The following is a 14,722-nucleotide window of genomic DNA, read 5'->3' on the forward strand; positions in this document are numbered from 1 at the left end:
AATTTGTATAGATTATTATTATTTAACTGTTAAATATATAGTTTTAAATTATGAGCCTAACGATTTGCCCCAAAAGGCAGATATGTTTATAAGGAATATTTCGAATTAGTTATAGTTTATTCTGACGTTTATTTCTGTGTATTGAGCATCTCGAATGGGATATGACGGAAGGCAAGTTGGCGGAAAAAGTTGAGAAGTTGAATGCAAGCTGACTGCCTGATAAGCGAAGCGAATGAATCTTACAAAGCGGCAAAGCTTTTGGCACAACATTCTGTGGGCAAAAAGGAAATGAAGGCGGCGGAGTGGAGCACACAGTTGCCACATTTTTTCAGCATTGCCACCGCCCCTGAACGTAGGCCATGAAAATGCGCAAAATGCTGCAACAGCTGCGGGAACCGAAATAAATTGTGCCCCAAAGTACACGGCATAACCACTTGAATTAATGGCCAGGCACAATGCAGACGATGAGGTTGAACTATAAAAGATGTGGTGGCCCAGATTAGGGGCAAGAATTTCCCTTTTTGTTCGTAAATTATTCAGGTTAAATTAAATTGCCCGGTGGCTGTTGTTGTTTTGGCAAGTGGCAATTGCAATTGAAAATATTTTATATTATGCTTTTCGGTTTGTAATGGAAATCAGAAGTCATGGTGAATGGGGCTTTGTTTATTTCCTTTCAGAAATGTTTTTGGTCAGCACCTAATCATTTGTATAAATAATAGATTTGAATTTAGAACTTTAGCTTCAAATAACACCAAAATTAGTGTAAACTTGTTTAAACATTCTTCATACAAAGAAAGCTTTAATTATATTTAAAATTCGGTAAATTCATACACTTAGTCGCCCAAATGCCAAACATTTCTAATTTAGACCAATTTGTCATCATTTCTTCTAATGCTAAAACATTTAAGAAATTATTGAAAGGAACTGGCCAAATGATAAAACGATTTCAAGTTAAAACGCTTCATGTGCTAGAACATGACACCAAAAGTTCCTTTTCCTGTCGTTAAGACTCTTTCACCGAAATGCGTGGTTTTCCACCAAAGTGACAGCGGTTAACTTTCTGGCAGCATGTGCAGTCGGGCAGATGGATTCGAATGCACTCACAATTCATCCGAACTTAAACTAAGCGTTTCCAGGTCGAGCTACTCACATTGGTTGACAGCTGGCTGCTCAGGCTGAGCACCTGATCCCGGGCATCCTGCAGTTCGCGCTTCAGTCTCCGGATTTCGTGGGCCTGGCGCTCCTCCGCGTTTCCGTACAAGGAGCTGCCACCGGACAGCAAGGAGGCGGCACTGCCGTGAACTGAAACGGAAGCGGAAACGAAAACGGGATGGGTAAAGTTGCATTAATCCGTTTTTAAACCTGCACTTAAACAGAGCCTATGAACAATGTAGGTGAAGAGCTATTATTCCCTTGTAAGAAAAACTTGTTTAAGTTCTTTTTGTTGTTCAGAAAATACACGGCCGTGCCACATATTTGGTAGAGATTTTAAAATATTCAACAAGAAATTTTATCATGTAAAATATATGTGTTTTTATATTTTAATTATTTAAAATGCTTTACTAAAATTTAAAAATATCTTTTAATACAGTTTGTTTTCAAGGTAATATAAAAGCTTTAGATATATCTGATACTAATTGTGAAATATTTGACAAACTATTTTATTTTAAAACATATTTCTTTATGCCTTAAGAATTTATAAACGTGTTTGAATATGTAAATTGATTGACATTGGTACTGATGGTAAAATATTTAGCAAACCATTTTATTTTCAGATTTTTTTTATTATGTATAAAACAATTGTAACACTTTGTTTCAAATTTTTTTTTTTGAGGAACATAAAAGAAAAACATTGAAAGATTTGATCAGCTCTTTTCTCTTCTTTTTTTGTTAGTGCTGTGCCATTTCTCACCTTCGTCATTCTTCTTTGGATATGTGAGCCGATGTCCGACCATTGCGCCGCCTGCTCCTCCGCCAGGACCCACGAGTCCTGCGGCTGAAGAGGATCCATGGGTGGGCGATAGAATCGAGGACGCTGCGGCCGTGGTGAAGGGGCCGCGGTTGAGGGGCGTGGGCGAGGTGGGCTGGCTCCAGGCCACGCCCCCCACACTGACGCCCACTCCGGAATTTCCCTGTGCCGCCTGCGATTGGGCCGCCATGGCAGCTGCCATTTGGGCCGTGAGAACGCCGTTGGTGCCGACGGGCAGGCAGTAGTACGGCTCGATTTCCACATCGCCGCCACGGCTCAGCATCGAGGGATACATTTTCTCGGATTTCGTGGATCTGAAATGGAATCTCATTAGTCTCGTGTGGCGCTTCAGATTTGACAGAATACCCGCCCGATATTGAATTCAGTGCGTGAATGATTCAAAAGCAGATGTGTTTGCAATTACAAGTCATTGAGAAAGCATACAAAATAAACACATAAGAAGGCAATGTACATAGTGTGAATTGCGTAAAGTTAAATAATGACCAAAGTAGATTGTTTCACTGTTTCGTTTAGTTATTTGTTTTAATATCTCAATTGGCATATGTGTGATTTGTAAATATGGACTAGTTTATGAGTCCATTATAAACATTGAACTCTTGTGGCCGACTCAAAAGCACACATTTCCGTTTAATTCTGTTACAAATTGAATGTGGACAAGGCGGAGCTACTGTGTATCCAAATGATAAGGGTTCTGGTTGGAGCCATCGTTGCGTTTAAGTCCCCAGACAAATTGTCATAAAATGCAGAGATTTCTCGAGACTCACACAATGACCGCTCCACAAACAGAAATCGGATTCAGGAAGGGTGGTTGTGGATGTGGATGGCACATCCTGTCCTGTCCAATTGCGCTGCTCTGATAACTGTGACATTAATGGCATTTTGCATGCAAATCTAATATTACGTATACGTCATGTGTGCGCCTGTCAGTGTGAGTGGTTACTGTGTTGTTTGCTTTCGGTGGTTAGGGCTGTCGCTTTTCTCCGGGGCTATTTGCCACAAACTTTGGGTGTGTGCATGCTACTGTAAAATTTGATAACAAGCCACCGAACTGGTTTCGAGGGCACCTTCCACTTCCCTTCACACAATCCTTTCCACACTTCCTATTGCATAATTGATGTCTGGCTCATATAAACGAAGAAAGTAGGTTTAGGAAATCTGTATAGAAAAGTGAGGACTTCTGCCAGAAACAGTGTGATTATTCGGCTAATTCAATGGCATAATTTATTTTTGTCTATGTATATTTAACATCAATTGATTATATTTTAGTAAAATAATATTTGTGGAACAAGTTATCAACTTTGTGCCTTTTTGTCTTGTTGTAAAGTTAAATCTTGATTATCAACATAACATTTTTCCTATACTGCATTCATTAAATAAACTAGCAAATATTTTGCAAATTTTAATAACAATTTTATAACTGCTCTGTACTCTAGTCAAACTTTTCCAATTTTCGTAGCTTCTCTTTCAGGCATTTTCCAACTTCTGGAACCAATTTTCCCGCTTCTCTGTGGTACACTTTTAAATGAAGCACTTGACCGTTGAAAACCCGCTGACGTGGCACACAAAAAACTTAACTTCATTTCATCTGCACCCCTGTCAGAGGTCCACAAACCTATTGACATGTCAAATAATAATCTGGCCATCCACAACACCTCCCGGCTACCAGGCTACTCTTTGTTTTTTTATGTCTTACCATCTCGATTTGCCGTTTCAGTTTTTTGTATGTATTTTTTTTGGCTGGCTTTTCCCAACTCGTTTTCCCAAAGAGCTTTCGCATTGTCCGTGGGCGACAACTTGCCCTAGGCATCGGAGAACTTTGCTCTTTAACGATCTGGGCGTGTCGTTCTACCCAACTTTTTTGGTTTTAAGTGAATCTTTAAAATATGCACAGCGACACATGAAAAAACAAGCATATGTCCCGGCGACAGGGAAGCTACAAGCCGAAGCTGACTTCGCTTGGCTTTTACCCAGGGAAAAACAGAAATACCGAAAATTGTTTGCATACTTAAAGGAGAGCAAACGAGTAAAATACAGCTGACAGGATGAAAAAACGTGTACGTGTATGGTAATCGAAAAAGGTTATAAAGCACCATGGGCTACGTTCCATTAGTAGAAAAAAATTGGAAACATTTCTAAAGGGTCAATATTATAATATTATTTAAGTTCTACTTTATGTTGGATATTTATTATTTAAAGACCTTCCTAACTATGCTTTCCCAAAACAATTTCTGTGGTTCATTATATAAAATCCTCTTTCAAAATATGCAAGTTCATAAAATTACATTTTAAAGCAAACACAAACTGAAAAACAAAAATATGCGAGTCTTGGGTGATAAGCATGCAACATGTAAAATGCAAATTGGTGACAGAAAAGTGGTGATGGCTTAAAAAAGACAAAGTATGGAAAAGTTTCTATGGGTAAGATGCAAAACACCGTGTTGAAACTTTATGGTCACCTTGGTATGTCCGTTCTTTCAAGTAGCTTTTCAAGGTTAACCAAGTTTACAGAGGGAAGAGAGAAAAATACAAATAGAGATACATGCAGGAGGGGAAAATATATAAACTTAGGTACTCATAGGTACCAACCTTATGCTGTTGCTGCGGTTCATGCGTGGACTTTGCACATAGGGCGACTCATTGCCCGACATTTGACCCGCCATCTGACCCGGTGGTCCCGATCGATTGTGGATCATCTTGTGGCCGTGTCTGGTCATCGCCGGTGACCCAATCTGCAGCTGCTCCACGGACTCGCCATCGGACAATCGACTTCCGGCCGTATTGCTGTGCTTCAGCCACATGGCGTATGAGCTATATTCCGGCTTAACCTCCGCATAGGTTTGCGTGTCAGAGAGCGAGCCATCGTGACGAGGTCCTCCTCGGCTGGATATTCTAGAAAGTAATTAAACAATTAAAAATATTGCAAAACACTTATTTTGGGGACAAAGAACTTAAATACAATTTTCTAAAAAATTCTACTTTTATTTGCTTACAATTATAAAATTATACTTTTCTAATAGACTTTTTTAAAAAAAAATTGAATCACGTTTTCGTTTTCAGAAAACGAGCCATAAAGATGAAACATTGTTAGAGTAAGAAAGTATTAATTTATATCTTATAGTTTAAGGAAACAATCTTTTTTAAAATCATATAATTTCTTTATATTTTTTAAGCATTCTATATACAGTTATCTTCTGTTTAGGCAACGTTAACTTGGCCATTTTTTAGTCTAGTTGCATGTATATTATTTGTTACCTGTGCTGAAATACGTGCAAGTCACTGCCTGGTTTTGGCAGGCTGTGAGATCCGGTGGCCAAACGCTCCCGGATGGACTGACTCAATTGGGTGGCCGTTGGTCCGGTCAAGGAAAAGCTCCGATGCTGAGTATTCGGCGGTAGCTCTGAAAACAATTGCCAATATTAATAACCTTGTACATATATGAGTACAACGACCAATTTGTACTCACTGTTCATGTCATTGGGCAGGGTTTGAGTGCCCCCGGCGATTTTGCGACCGCTGGAGGTCCTTGGAACCGCCGAAACATGAGCGGTACGACCGCAGGGCAGACCATTGGCTGCCACTCCGCCGGCGGCCATCATCATGGCGATGTTCTGTTGCTCGGCGGTGGAGGTTATACTCCCATTGGCCCGCTTCACATAGCCAAAGCTGGGCGGTACGCCCTTGGTTCGCGAGGAGGACGATGGGGAGCCCTGCTTGGAGGAGCTGCCACTCCCACCGCCCCCCATGCTGCGACGCGATGGCGAGGATTTCTCTGACTTTTCCGCCTTCTGGCCGTTGAGCGGCTCTGGCATTTTGCCCCAGTTGTCACGACCATTTCGAGATCCTGGTCGATGATGGGGACTGCCATCCATTTTACCGCCTCCTCCGTTATTATTGTTGTTGTTATTGTTGTTGTGGGCGTGGGTGGTGGTGGAGCCGCCGCTGGAGCTGGCCTGACTGGCCGCTGAGCTGCCGTTCGCGGCGGTTCCAATGCTGTCCAAGGAGCCGCGACTATTGCGAATACTGCAAAGGAGAGAAAATGCCATATATTATGTAACAACCAAAATATTGAATAAAATTAAAAAATTTAAGTTTATGAAAAAATTGACCAAAAACGGAAGACCAAAACTTAAACGCAGATTTTAGAAGACTTATTGTTATTTATTTTATTGCAACAATGAGTGAATACTTTGTGTTAAAAAATCTTTTTAAGGAAGCAAATTTAAAATCACACCCCTTTTAGTGCAGAGATAAAAGCATTTAAACAAGGTCCCATGTGCAATAATGAAAAATGGCCGTTATAAGGAGAATGTTTTGCCTTTCATTATGAATAAAAAAGAATAAGCATTAATTACGAGGCGTTAATTGCACAGCAGCTTATTAAGGGCAAAAGCAGCAGATTAAAAGGAAGCTGTTAACGGCGAACACGTTAAGTATACGCCGCAAGGACCCTTTTATAATTTCCCTTCCCCCATCAATTTCATGGATAATTTATGCATGTTAAAGCTTTAAATGGCTTTCACAAAATTATTTTATAATGTAAGCATCAAAATTCCATTCAAGGCTACATTTTTCAAACAATGCCCAAATCAGCGGGCAAACAAACTGAATTCAAACCATGAAAAGTCAAGAAATCTGACAGTGACAAAGGCGAACAAAAGACCTGAGCTAGATGGCTGACAGACAATCCGCAAATACAATTGGCAAGTGGCTAACGAAAGAGGTGTTACGGCGAACAGCAGGGGGAACGTCTCGGGGAACGGCTGCAATTTTCAATTAAAATGACAAAAGATATTCCGGCTGGGGCAAGAATCCCTCACAGTCAAGAGTCAGCCGGAAAATTGCATGTCTAAGCTGCTTTATTCTTGGGCTACTGCTCATGTCTCCTTTGCCTCGCATATATCAAAACTAATTGGGCGTGTCCGTGCTCCAATAAATAATGTTGTTTATTTATGTGGAAAGCAGCTTGTTGGTGCAGTTTGTTTTCTGCCCTAAGCACTAATAGCATACGCAAGTGAGTCTTTGAGTAAATAAACAAATAAATTTGTATTGAAACACGTTTTTTCTCTTTTATTTTATAAATGATTATTTATTAATTGCAATAAGGATATACTTCAATTAACATTTCGGAAACTGAGTGAAGTAATAATTTGTTGGCTTTCAATGAATACTAAAAACCTCACCGCGATGAAGTACAATGAAGTTATTAAAACTATTTTAGGTATATGCAATATTATTTAACCGCGAAAATATAACCATATTTGAAATGGTTATTTTTATTTAATAGAACAATAAAAATAAATGGTCAAATATTAAAATAAAATCAGTTATCAATAGTCCCAATTTTGCACAAAAATGTTTATAGTTAAGTTTCAAGTCCTGACACAATGCAAAACGCAGTGCCAAACAAAAGACTTTATCAAAGCTGCACTAACGAATATTTCCATGAGGCTTCTGTTGCTGGTATTATATCAATTTAAAACAACTACCAATTTAGATGGATTTGATTTCACAACAAAGGGAAAAGCGAGCCAATAAATTAACTAATTGGTGTTGCGTTTCACAGCGCTTTGCCAGGCGACTAAAGTGCCTAAATCCTGAATTGTATGCTATGATTAAGGCAGCATTAAATGAAATAGAAGCGAAAAAAAGAAAAAACAGCTGTCTGGGTCGTAAAACCCAACTACACCCTGGCAAGCAATTACAGTTTAGATATGCCCAACCCGATACGAAAGCAAAAGAGACGGCCTCTGGAAAACTGGAGGGAAAAACAACATTACATTTTCCCTGAAACTGAGACGTCCATTTGGCTGCGAGGAGGGTTGGGTCTTCAGCCCCCCGAAGAATGCGTGACTGTCTCTGTCTCTGTGAATATGTATGTATGTGGTGTTTGTGGGGGTTAACTGTGGGCGGCAAATGCCAGTGAAAGTGGCATCAGAAGTGACACATAAAGCTCATAAATTGTCGCACACTCAATATGCATAAGCTGGGTCGGGGGGGTGTAAAAAAAAGTGGGGTAAAGGTAGCTGGGAGAAAAAATCAATAACGATTGCCCTATCACCATATAGCTGGTGGAATGACCCACGATCCCTTCTGAACCGCAAGTGGATGAAATCGATAGGCCACGAAGTGGAGTGGCCACCACCTTAAATTCAATTTTATTTAATGCAAACGCTGGCATTAATATATTAACTGAATTCAATTGTTTGTAACACAATAATAACACAATATTTGAAAAAGTTGTTTTTGGTTCATTTATAGTATTTTTATGTTGTTCTCTCAGGGGACAATACAAGGTTTATAATTATATTGTATTTATTGACCAGCAAAATCTTTACACAAACGGACAATTTAAAACTTATTTAAGGATTTGCATACATACAGCTTCATTTACTCTTTTCAGTTTAAATTCCGTTTTCAATTGAACTCTCTGTGCATTGCAAACGCGAAACAAATGACGCAAAGCCACTGGAGCATTCGCAGTGGAAGCATTTTGCTTCCTTTTTTTTTACCGCCAGGCTTCTGCAAAAAAGTGCGCATATATTTTTTTTGCGGGCAGTCAAAAAAAAAAGCTGGCACACACACAAAACGCTAACCAATTCCGGAACAGACGTCATAAGCAGGGAATTCGAAAGGAGCAAACGGAAAGCGGATTTATAGCCATTATATGAAATGAAAGAAATGGAAAAAATTGGAAGTGGAAGCTAGCTTTGGACAGCCAAAGTTTTTATACACTTTAAATGTGCTGTTAGTCAAGGCTGTGTATATATTCGAACAATATAAAATAAGAGGATTTGAAATTGCAATTTTTAATTATTACAGTTTAAACTTCTTTGGCTTGAATTGCTTACAGAAATGAAAAAACTTTGCTACATTTTTTTCAGTCGTTAAAAATATCAGAATACCTTATGCTAGAGTACAAAATTTACGAAAAAACCTGCCAGTGGCAGATTAAGTGCGTAATATTTGTCAATTGCAGTTGATAAGAATGAACTTCGAGAAGACGAAATAAGTGCAGTTCAAAATTGTATACACTTAAATTGGGTACTTTAAACAGTTTTACGTTAAACACTGAATATGTTTCCTATAAAATCAATACATATAAATTAGAGGGTTTACTATAAAGAGTTTAGAGTTAAGCACTTGAAAAAGATGTTTAATAAAATCGGTATTAAAGTATTTTATGCTGTTTTATTCTTGTAAACATTCGTTTTGATGAAATCGACACGCAGATGGCTTTTCCCGTCATCGCGCTCATGACTCTCTGTCAGCCACTAATGTTAAAAATACATCGTCATCGTTCATTGCGCTTGGCCTGGGAAAACGTCGTGCCATCTCCTAAATGGCATCCTTTCATGGCAGAGCTTCGTCCTGCCGTTGTTTTGCTCTTGTATCGACGTAAATGCACAAATGCTTTAGTTTTTGGTCCCACACACGAATACATAGAGCATATATTTTGCCAAAAAATAAATGCCCCCCCAGGCGAGAGTGCAAAAATGAAATTCCATGCATGTCTGCCTCGCACTTGTTCCATGGCTTCTACCATTTTTCTACCATTTTTCGGCCATTTTATTCCACTGGAGTTTCCTAATTTCGTGCACAAAATGTAATTTGCATGGCAGCAGCGTAGAAGCAACCGGGACAACCAGGGAAAACAAAGTGAAAAGCCATAAACAAGCGGTCGTCTCTGCGCTTTAGTGTATGGCTATTTAAATTCGTAGCTTGTGTTGGTGTAAATTTTAATTTAGTCGCGCTAATTTATTCTCTGACCAAAAGCACGTGTTCAATTTAAATGAGAGGACTCGGGGCGCCACTGTTTCCGAAAAAGGGGATTGCTTTAGAGGTGGCAACACATTGGCGTAATTGCCGCTTTTAATTGACAGTTGGCTCTTGAATTCGCTGAAGTGCTATGGGTTTTTATGTAGATAATTAGGCGTGCAATTTAGGGCCTTGACAAAAATTAGTGACCCTAATTCACGAAGGCATTTTTGTGTTTATAGGCGTTTGCATGCGAAAGTGACTAATGATGATGAGCAGGAAGAAATTAGCAACAAAGTGGTAGTTACTCCTGCGCGGAAAAGTTAATGAAAATGATTACTTAAAAAAATACCTGAAATAGGGTATAATCAAATTATTGAAATTTGCAAGTATAGCTATTTATTTCAATTAAAATCCTTGAAATCCTTGCAATCCTTTGGCAAGCTTTTTTATTTACTAAAACTGTCAGCAGGCAAATCAACAAGCTCTGGCGACAAAGTATCAGCCCAGGAAACAGAGAACAATGCTACAGTCTTTTTTGCCTTCGCTATTCTTCCACGAACACGATAGCGTTCTATGAATGGAATTCTGACAGCTTAACGGGCGTTACAAGCGCATTAATAAAAGTGTCGAACATGTGGGCCGGAATGTGGGTGGTTGGTTTTCAGGGGAAAGGAGCCGATCCGAGATGAGTTGGCACGCAACCTTCAGCCGAGTTCCTCCCAGCTTATTTTGTTTCTATTTCGCGATGGCCTTGCAAGTGGCAGCAAACAAGGCAAAAAGGCGCCTAAAAGCAGGCAGCACTCGAAACAAGGCACAAGCGTGGACTGTGTCAAGGATATTATGGAGGACTTAGTAAGCGGTAGCAGCAACTCAGCTTCAAAAAGTGTCTATCCTTTTTAGACGAGTTTTCTGCTCAGTAGATATATTTTGAATTTAAGATAAAAATGTAACACTAGTAAAAGAAATCTTTAATAAATGTTTATGATTCTTTTTTATCTTATAATCATTTTGTGTACCTTTCCTTCTTATTTTTTGTTAAATTTATTTGTAAATTTTATTAATTAAATTACACACTTATCAATTAGAACTAAATGCCTATGTTTGTGAACTATAATAGTTGTATATACATCACAAGAAAAAAGCACATACATACTTGTATGGTTGAGATTGTATTTTTTTGGTAGACACAATTCCATTATCCAACTCGATTCACCCCTGCAACCAGCGATTACTGGGTAGCAAAAAGAATTGCACACTCTTACGAGCAGGCCCACATCAATTATGCAACCGACAGGGAGCATTTCCCCAAAGCAATTGTTTGCCTTTTACGATACTCGACCGACTACAGTGGGTCATAAATTATGGCCGCAAGGAAAACGGGTCCAGTTGGTAAAACGAATCGGCCTTCGTTGAGCTAAAACCTTGGGTAGCACTACACCACTCAGATCACAACTTTTTTTTAGCAAGTTTTGGCCGAAATAAAAATTCCTGGCCAGCAACTTTGAAGTTCAAGAGATTCCTCAAATGGAAGCGACAAACGAATGCAAATTAAATTAGGCACAAAACTTTGTTAATATGCTAAACAAAACTTCATACCTTAGCTCAAGTCCTCTGGAAAGTCCTGTTCCTCGGCTTGCTCAAAAACAAGGGAGTTGCGTTTCTGGTTGCACATTTTAATTAAAAAAGCAACAAATTACAGACAAACAAGAGACAAAGCAAAACGAGGAGAGAAACATGATGAAAGCCGGAAATTAGGGGGACAAATCCAAGTTGACTATTCCCTTTGACTTTAACAATTAAGTAAAGGAATAAGATAAATACGAAGTTTATAAGAGACCAGACAGAGAGTAATGACTGAGGAAAGTTAGCTTTTAAATTGAAGTTACAAAAACTGAAGCTAAGAATTAATCATTTCCATTCAAATTAAAGCTGTTTTTGGTTTAGCTCTGTTCAACCCTGTTCAGTTTTAATTATACAGTAAAGTATTTAAAGACTGATTTTACCTACTTCCCCATCAAGCTACTTAGCTTGCTCATTAATAAACTCATTTGTTAAGTTAGTTAGTTTGTTCGCTTCGCTTGTCAGTTGGATACTTCAGGAAGAGGACACGCAAATGCCACGCCCACCCCGATCGCCCACTTCCATGGCATGTAATTCTGTGTTGCTAATCACATTTCGCCATCGATTTTCTATAGGAAGGACACACCTCCTCGGACCACATAATTGACTGGCCAAATATGTGTGAGTCGGCGGGATAAGCAGGATAAGTGGGAAATGGGTGATTCTTGGTGGTTCCTTCGCAAGGTAGATTGCAATTTTTTCTATGGCCCTAAATCATGCAAAGTGTGTTTTCGTTGCGGTTGTATTGTTGTTGTTTGGTTCGCCACTTGACAGTTGCCACTGCGGCAAAGTTCTGTCGTTTTTAGGCCAACTCGTTTAGCCCATTTTATGGGGCCGTTCGGGCCATCCCGTCCTGTTCCGACCCGATTCCCCGATTCCTGTGTCCTTCCTTCCTTTCAGTGCTTTCCCGCCCCTTCACCTGGCACAATGGTGTGAATCTCTCCGGGCTGTCCGATATAAAAATTTTATATGTGCCAGCCTGGCATTTGAGGCGTTTTTATTAGCCTCCGACTGTCTTACATAAATTTAACATTAAATTAAGTGCCATTTTACCTTTCACAGGGGGTTGGAATGCCGGCGAAAACCAAATTAAAGGAAACTTAGCCCCCAAACGAGTTCCGAAGTTCATTGCACTTTCCCGAAGTTGAAAGGGGAGAGTGTATCAGATTGCTGGGCTTTAAGAAAGGATAGGAGTTCATGTCCCTCCGTTGTTGTTTATTTGAAAAAGCCAAATTTAACATGAAAGGGAGAGTTAAAATATAGATTTGCCCTTGAGTGAAGGAAAACTAAAACTAAAAAGCAAGCTTTAACAGAATCAATCATATAAAATCAACAAGTGTGTGTTGTGTTAAGTAAAAGTAAAAAGTTAGTTTTAATTACAAACAAAAGTAAAGATTAAAATAGCAAACATTTTAATCTCAGCTAAGTTCTAGTGTATACAGAAGCCACTCCCCAATTACCTAGCTTATGCTATATTAACTGACTCCAGTTCAGTTTTGCAACTGATTCGGAATTTAAACCACCGACTTCTGAGAACCACATGGCGCCAGGACGAGCTTAACCCGCTTAGCCCGCTTAACCCTCTGCGGTTGCTGGGTGTTCCTCGGACAGCAGTCAGTCGTGCCTCCAAAGCCGCTTAGCTCATTGTAAATTCCGGCTAAAGCCGAGCACAGAAACAATTTGGCTAAGCCATTTGTGGGGGATGAGAGGTGGAAAAGCAGGTCCTCCAAAGGATACACACTGCCTGTTGCTGTTTTATATTTTGCCAGCTTTTGCCCTTTTAAGATTTATGGGCTCTGGGGCAGGTTGGTATGAAATGTCCAGCATTTGAAGTTATCGTTGATATTGATAGACAGTTGATAGACAGAGCGAGTAAATTGATTAGGGTGACTTGTGGGAAAATGTAAGCGAGCTCCAGCTCTCGTGTTTGTTTACCTGTGCCCGGGACCCCTTTTTTATGACCCTCTTTGCATATGACTAGCCCAAACAGAAGGACAAATACAGGAACACAAACTCAAAGCACACACACGAGGACTGGGTAAACAAAGGCAGGAGTTCGGAATAGGAGTCATAGTCGGTCCGAGGGTTTAATGCCCTGGGGCAGTCGTTGACACTCACTGCTCTGCCATTTGGATCCAGATTGGGACATGTTAATTAAACAAATTTACCTTTATCTGATGTCGGCAAATATTGAAAGAGTTTTCACTCCAAAAACATTGAAATCCGCACGTCGAAAAGTGTTCAAATACTTGTAGCCCATGGGAAACCGTTTCGATTTTTCGGCACTCAAAAATAAATCGCACTTGGTTCTTCACTTGAACATTTCTATTTCGAGGGCAATATTTTTGGAATTTATTTTAATACACTTTCTTTTATTTGAAAAAATTACTATATTTGCCAGAAGTCACTTTATATTTGTTCTGCTCTAAGCAAAAATTCCTTGAATTTATTGTTAACTTTTCATTTAATATTTATTAAATCGAACCGTTTATTGTAATTAATAAATTTAGATAATTTAACGAATCCGCTGTTTTTTTCCGCTTTAGCCAAAGCATTTTAATGTGGCAACCGCAAAGCCCGAGTGTTCAAATGCGTTTCTGGGGTTGCTCTTCAGTTCTGCCGTGGAAAACTCAAAGTTCGAAAAGCAGGGAAAATTCGAACTGCCAACGTAAGAGAAGTGAAATAAGAGAACCATCGGGAATAAGAGAAACTGTGCTTCCTGCCTGTCGGCGTTTTGTGTTGAAAGTAAAAGGTTTTGTGACATGCAACGCCAGTCGAATCCAAGACACCTGCCCACCTGGCCGCCACTTATGTATGACTATACTGCATACCTGTCTGTTTGCAACTACGAAGTTTCGCATTTGTCGCTTTGGGCGTATTTTTTGTGCTCTCTTGGCCACGCACTTGTTTAATAGTTAAGCAGCCCGGAGGCACAATAATTTACCAAGGCGGGCCAGAACAGAGAAAAGGGGGAATCGGATGTGGCGGTGGGCAGAAAAGTTTGCCGAAATGGAAGTTTGGATAAAGTTTCGTTACATGATTCTCAAGCTGTCATTTTGCAATTGAAATTTATTGAGCTGTCTTAGGAAAGTCGTTCAATAAAGAGATAGAGAATTTGCTGATTTTATTCAGTGCATAAATAATATATAAAAAAGCACTTGCCAATTTAAATTATTTTAACCTTAAATGGATTTATTTATAATATATATTCTAAAAACAAAGAATAAAAAGACTATTAATAGTAAATAAGAGACAAATAAAGTTTCATATAGAAATTTTTTAAAACTAGAAATTATTGTTTCTGTATTTTCTAGAGAAAACACTATAATTTACAGCTACCAAAAGCCAAAAGGA

The 14,722-nt window shown here is 39.2% G+C and overlaps 1 protein-coding gene across 1 annotated transcript in view; it reads right to left on the reverse strand.

Annotated features, from left to right (window-relative positions):
* The window catches only part of LOC128262927 (protein sickie), a 153,772-nt gene that overhangs the window by 30,995 nt on the left and 108,055 nt on the right, over positions 1-14,722 (reverse strand). The window contains 5 exon segments of the mRNA XM_052997512.1: positions 1,151-1,302; positions 1,913-2,283; positions 4,577-4,879; positions 5,243-5,387; positions 5,454-6,010. Of these exon segments, the coding sequence (XP_052853472.1) occupies positions 1,151-1,302; positions 1,913-2,283; positions 4,577-4,879; positions 5,243-5,387; positions 5,454-6,010 (1,528 nt within the window).

Source organism: Drosophila gunungcola, unplaced genomic scaffold (assembly GCF_025200985.1).
Source record: "Drosophila gunungcola strain Sukarami unplaced genomic scaffold, Dgunungcola_SK_2 000001F, whole genome shotgun sequence".
NCBI lineage: Eukaryota > Metazoa > Arthropoda > Insecta > Diptera > Drosophilidae > Drosophila > Drosophila gunungcola.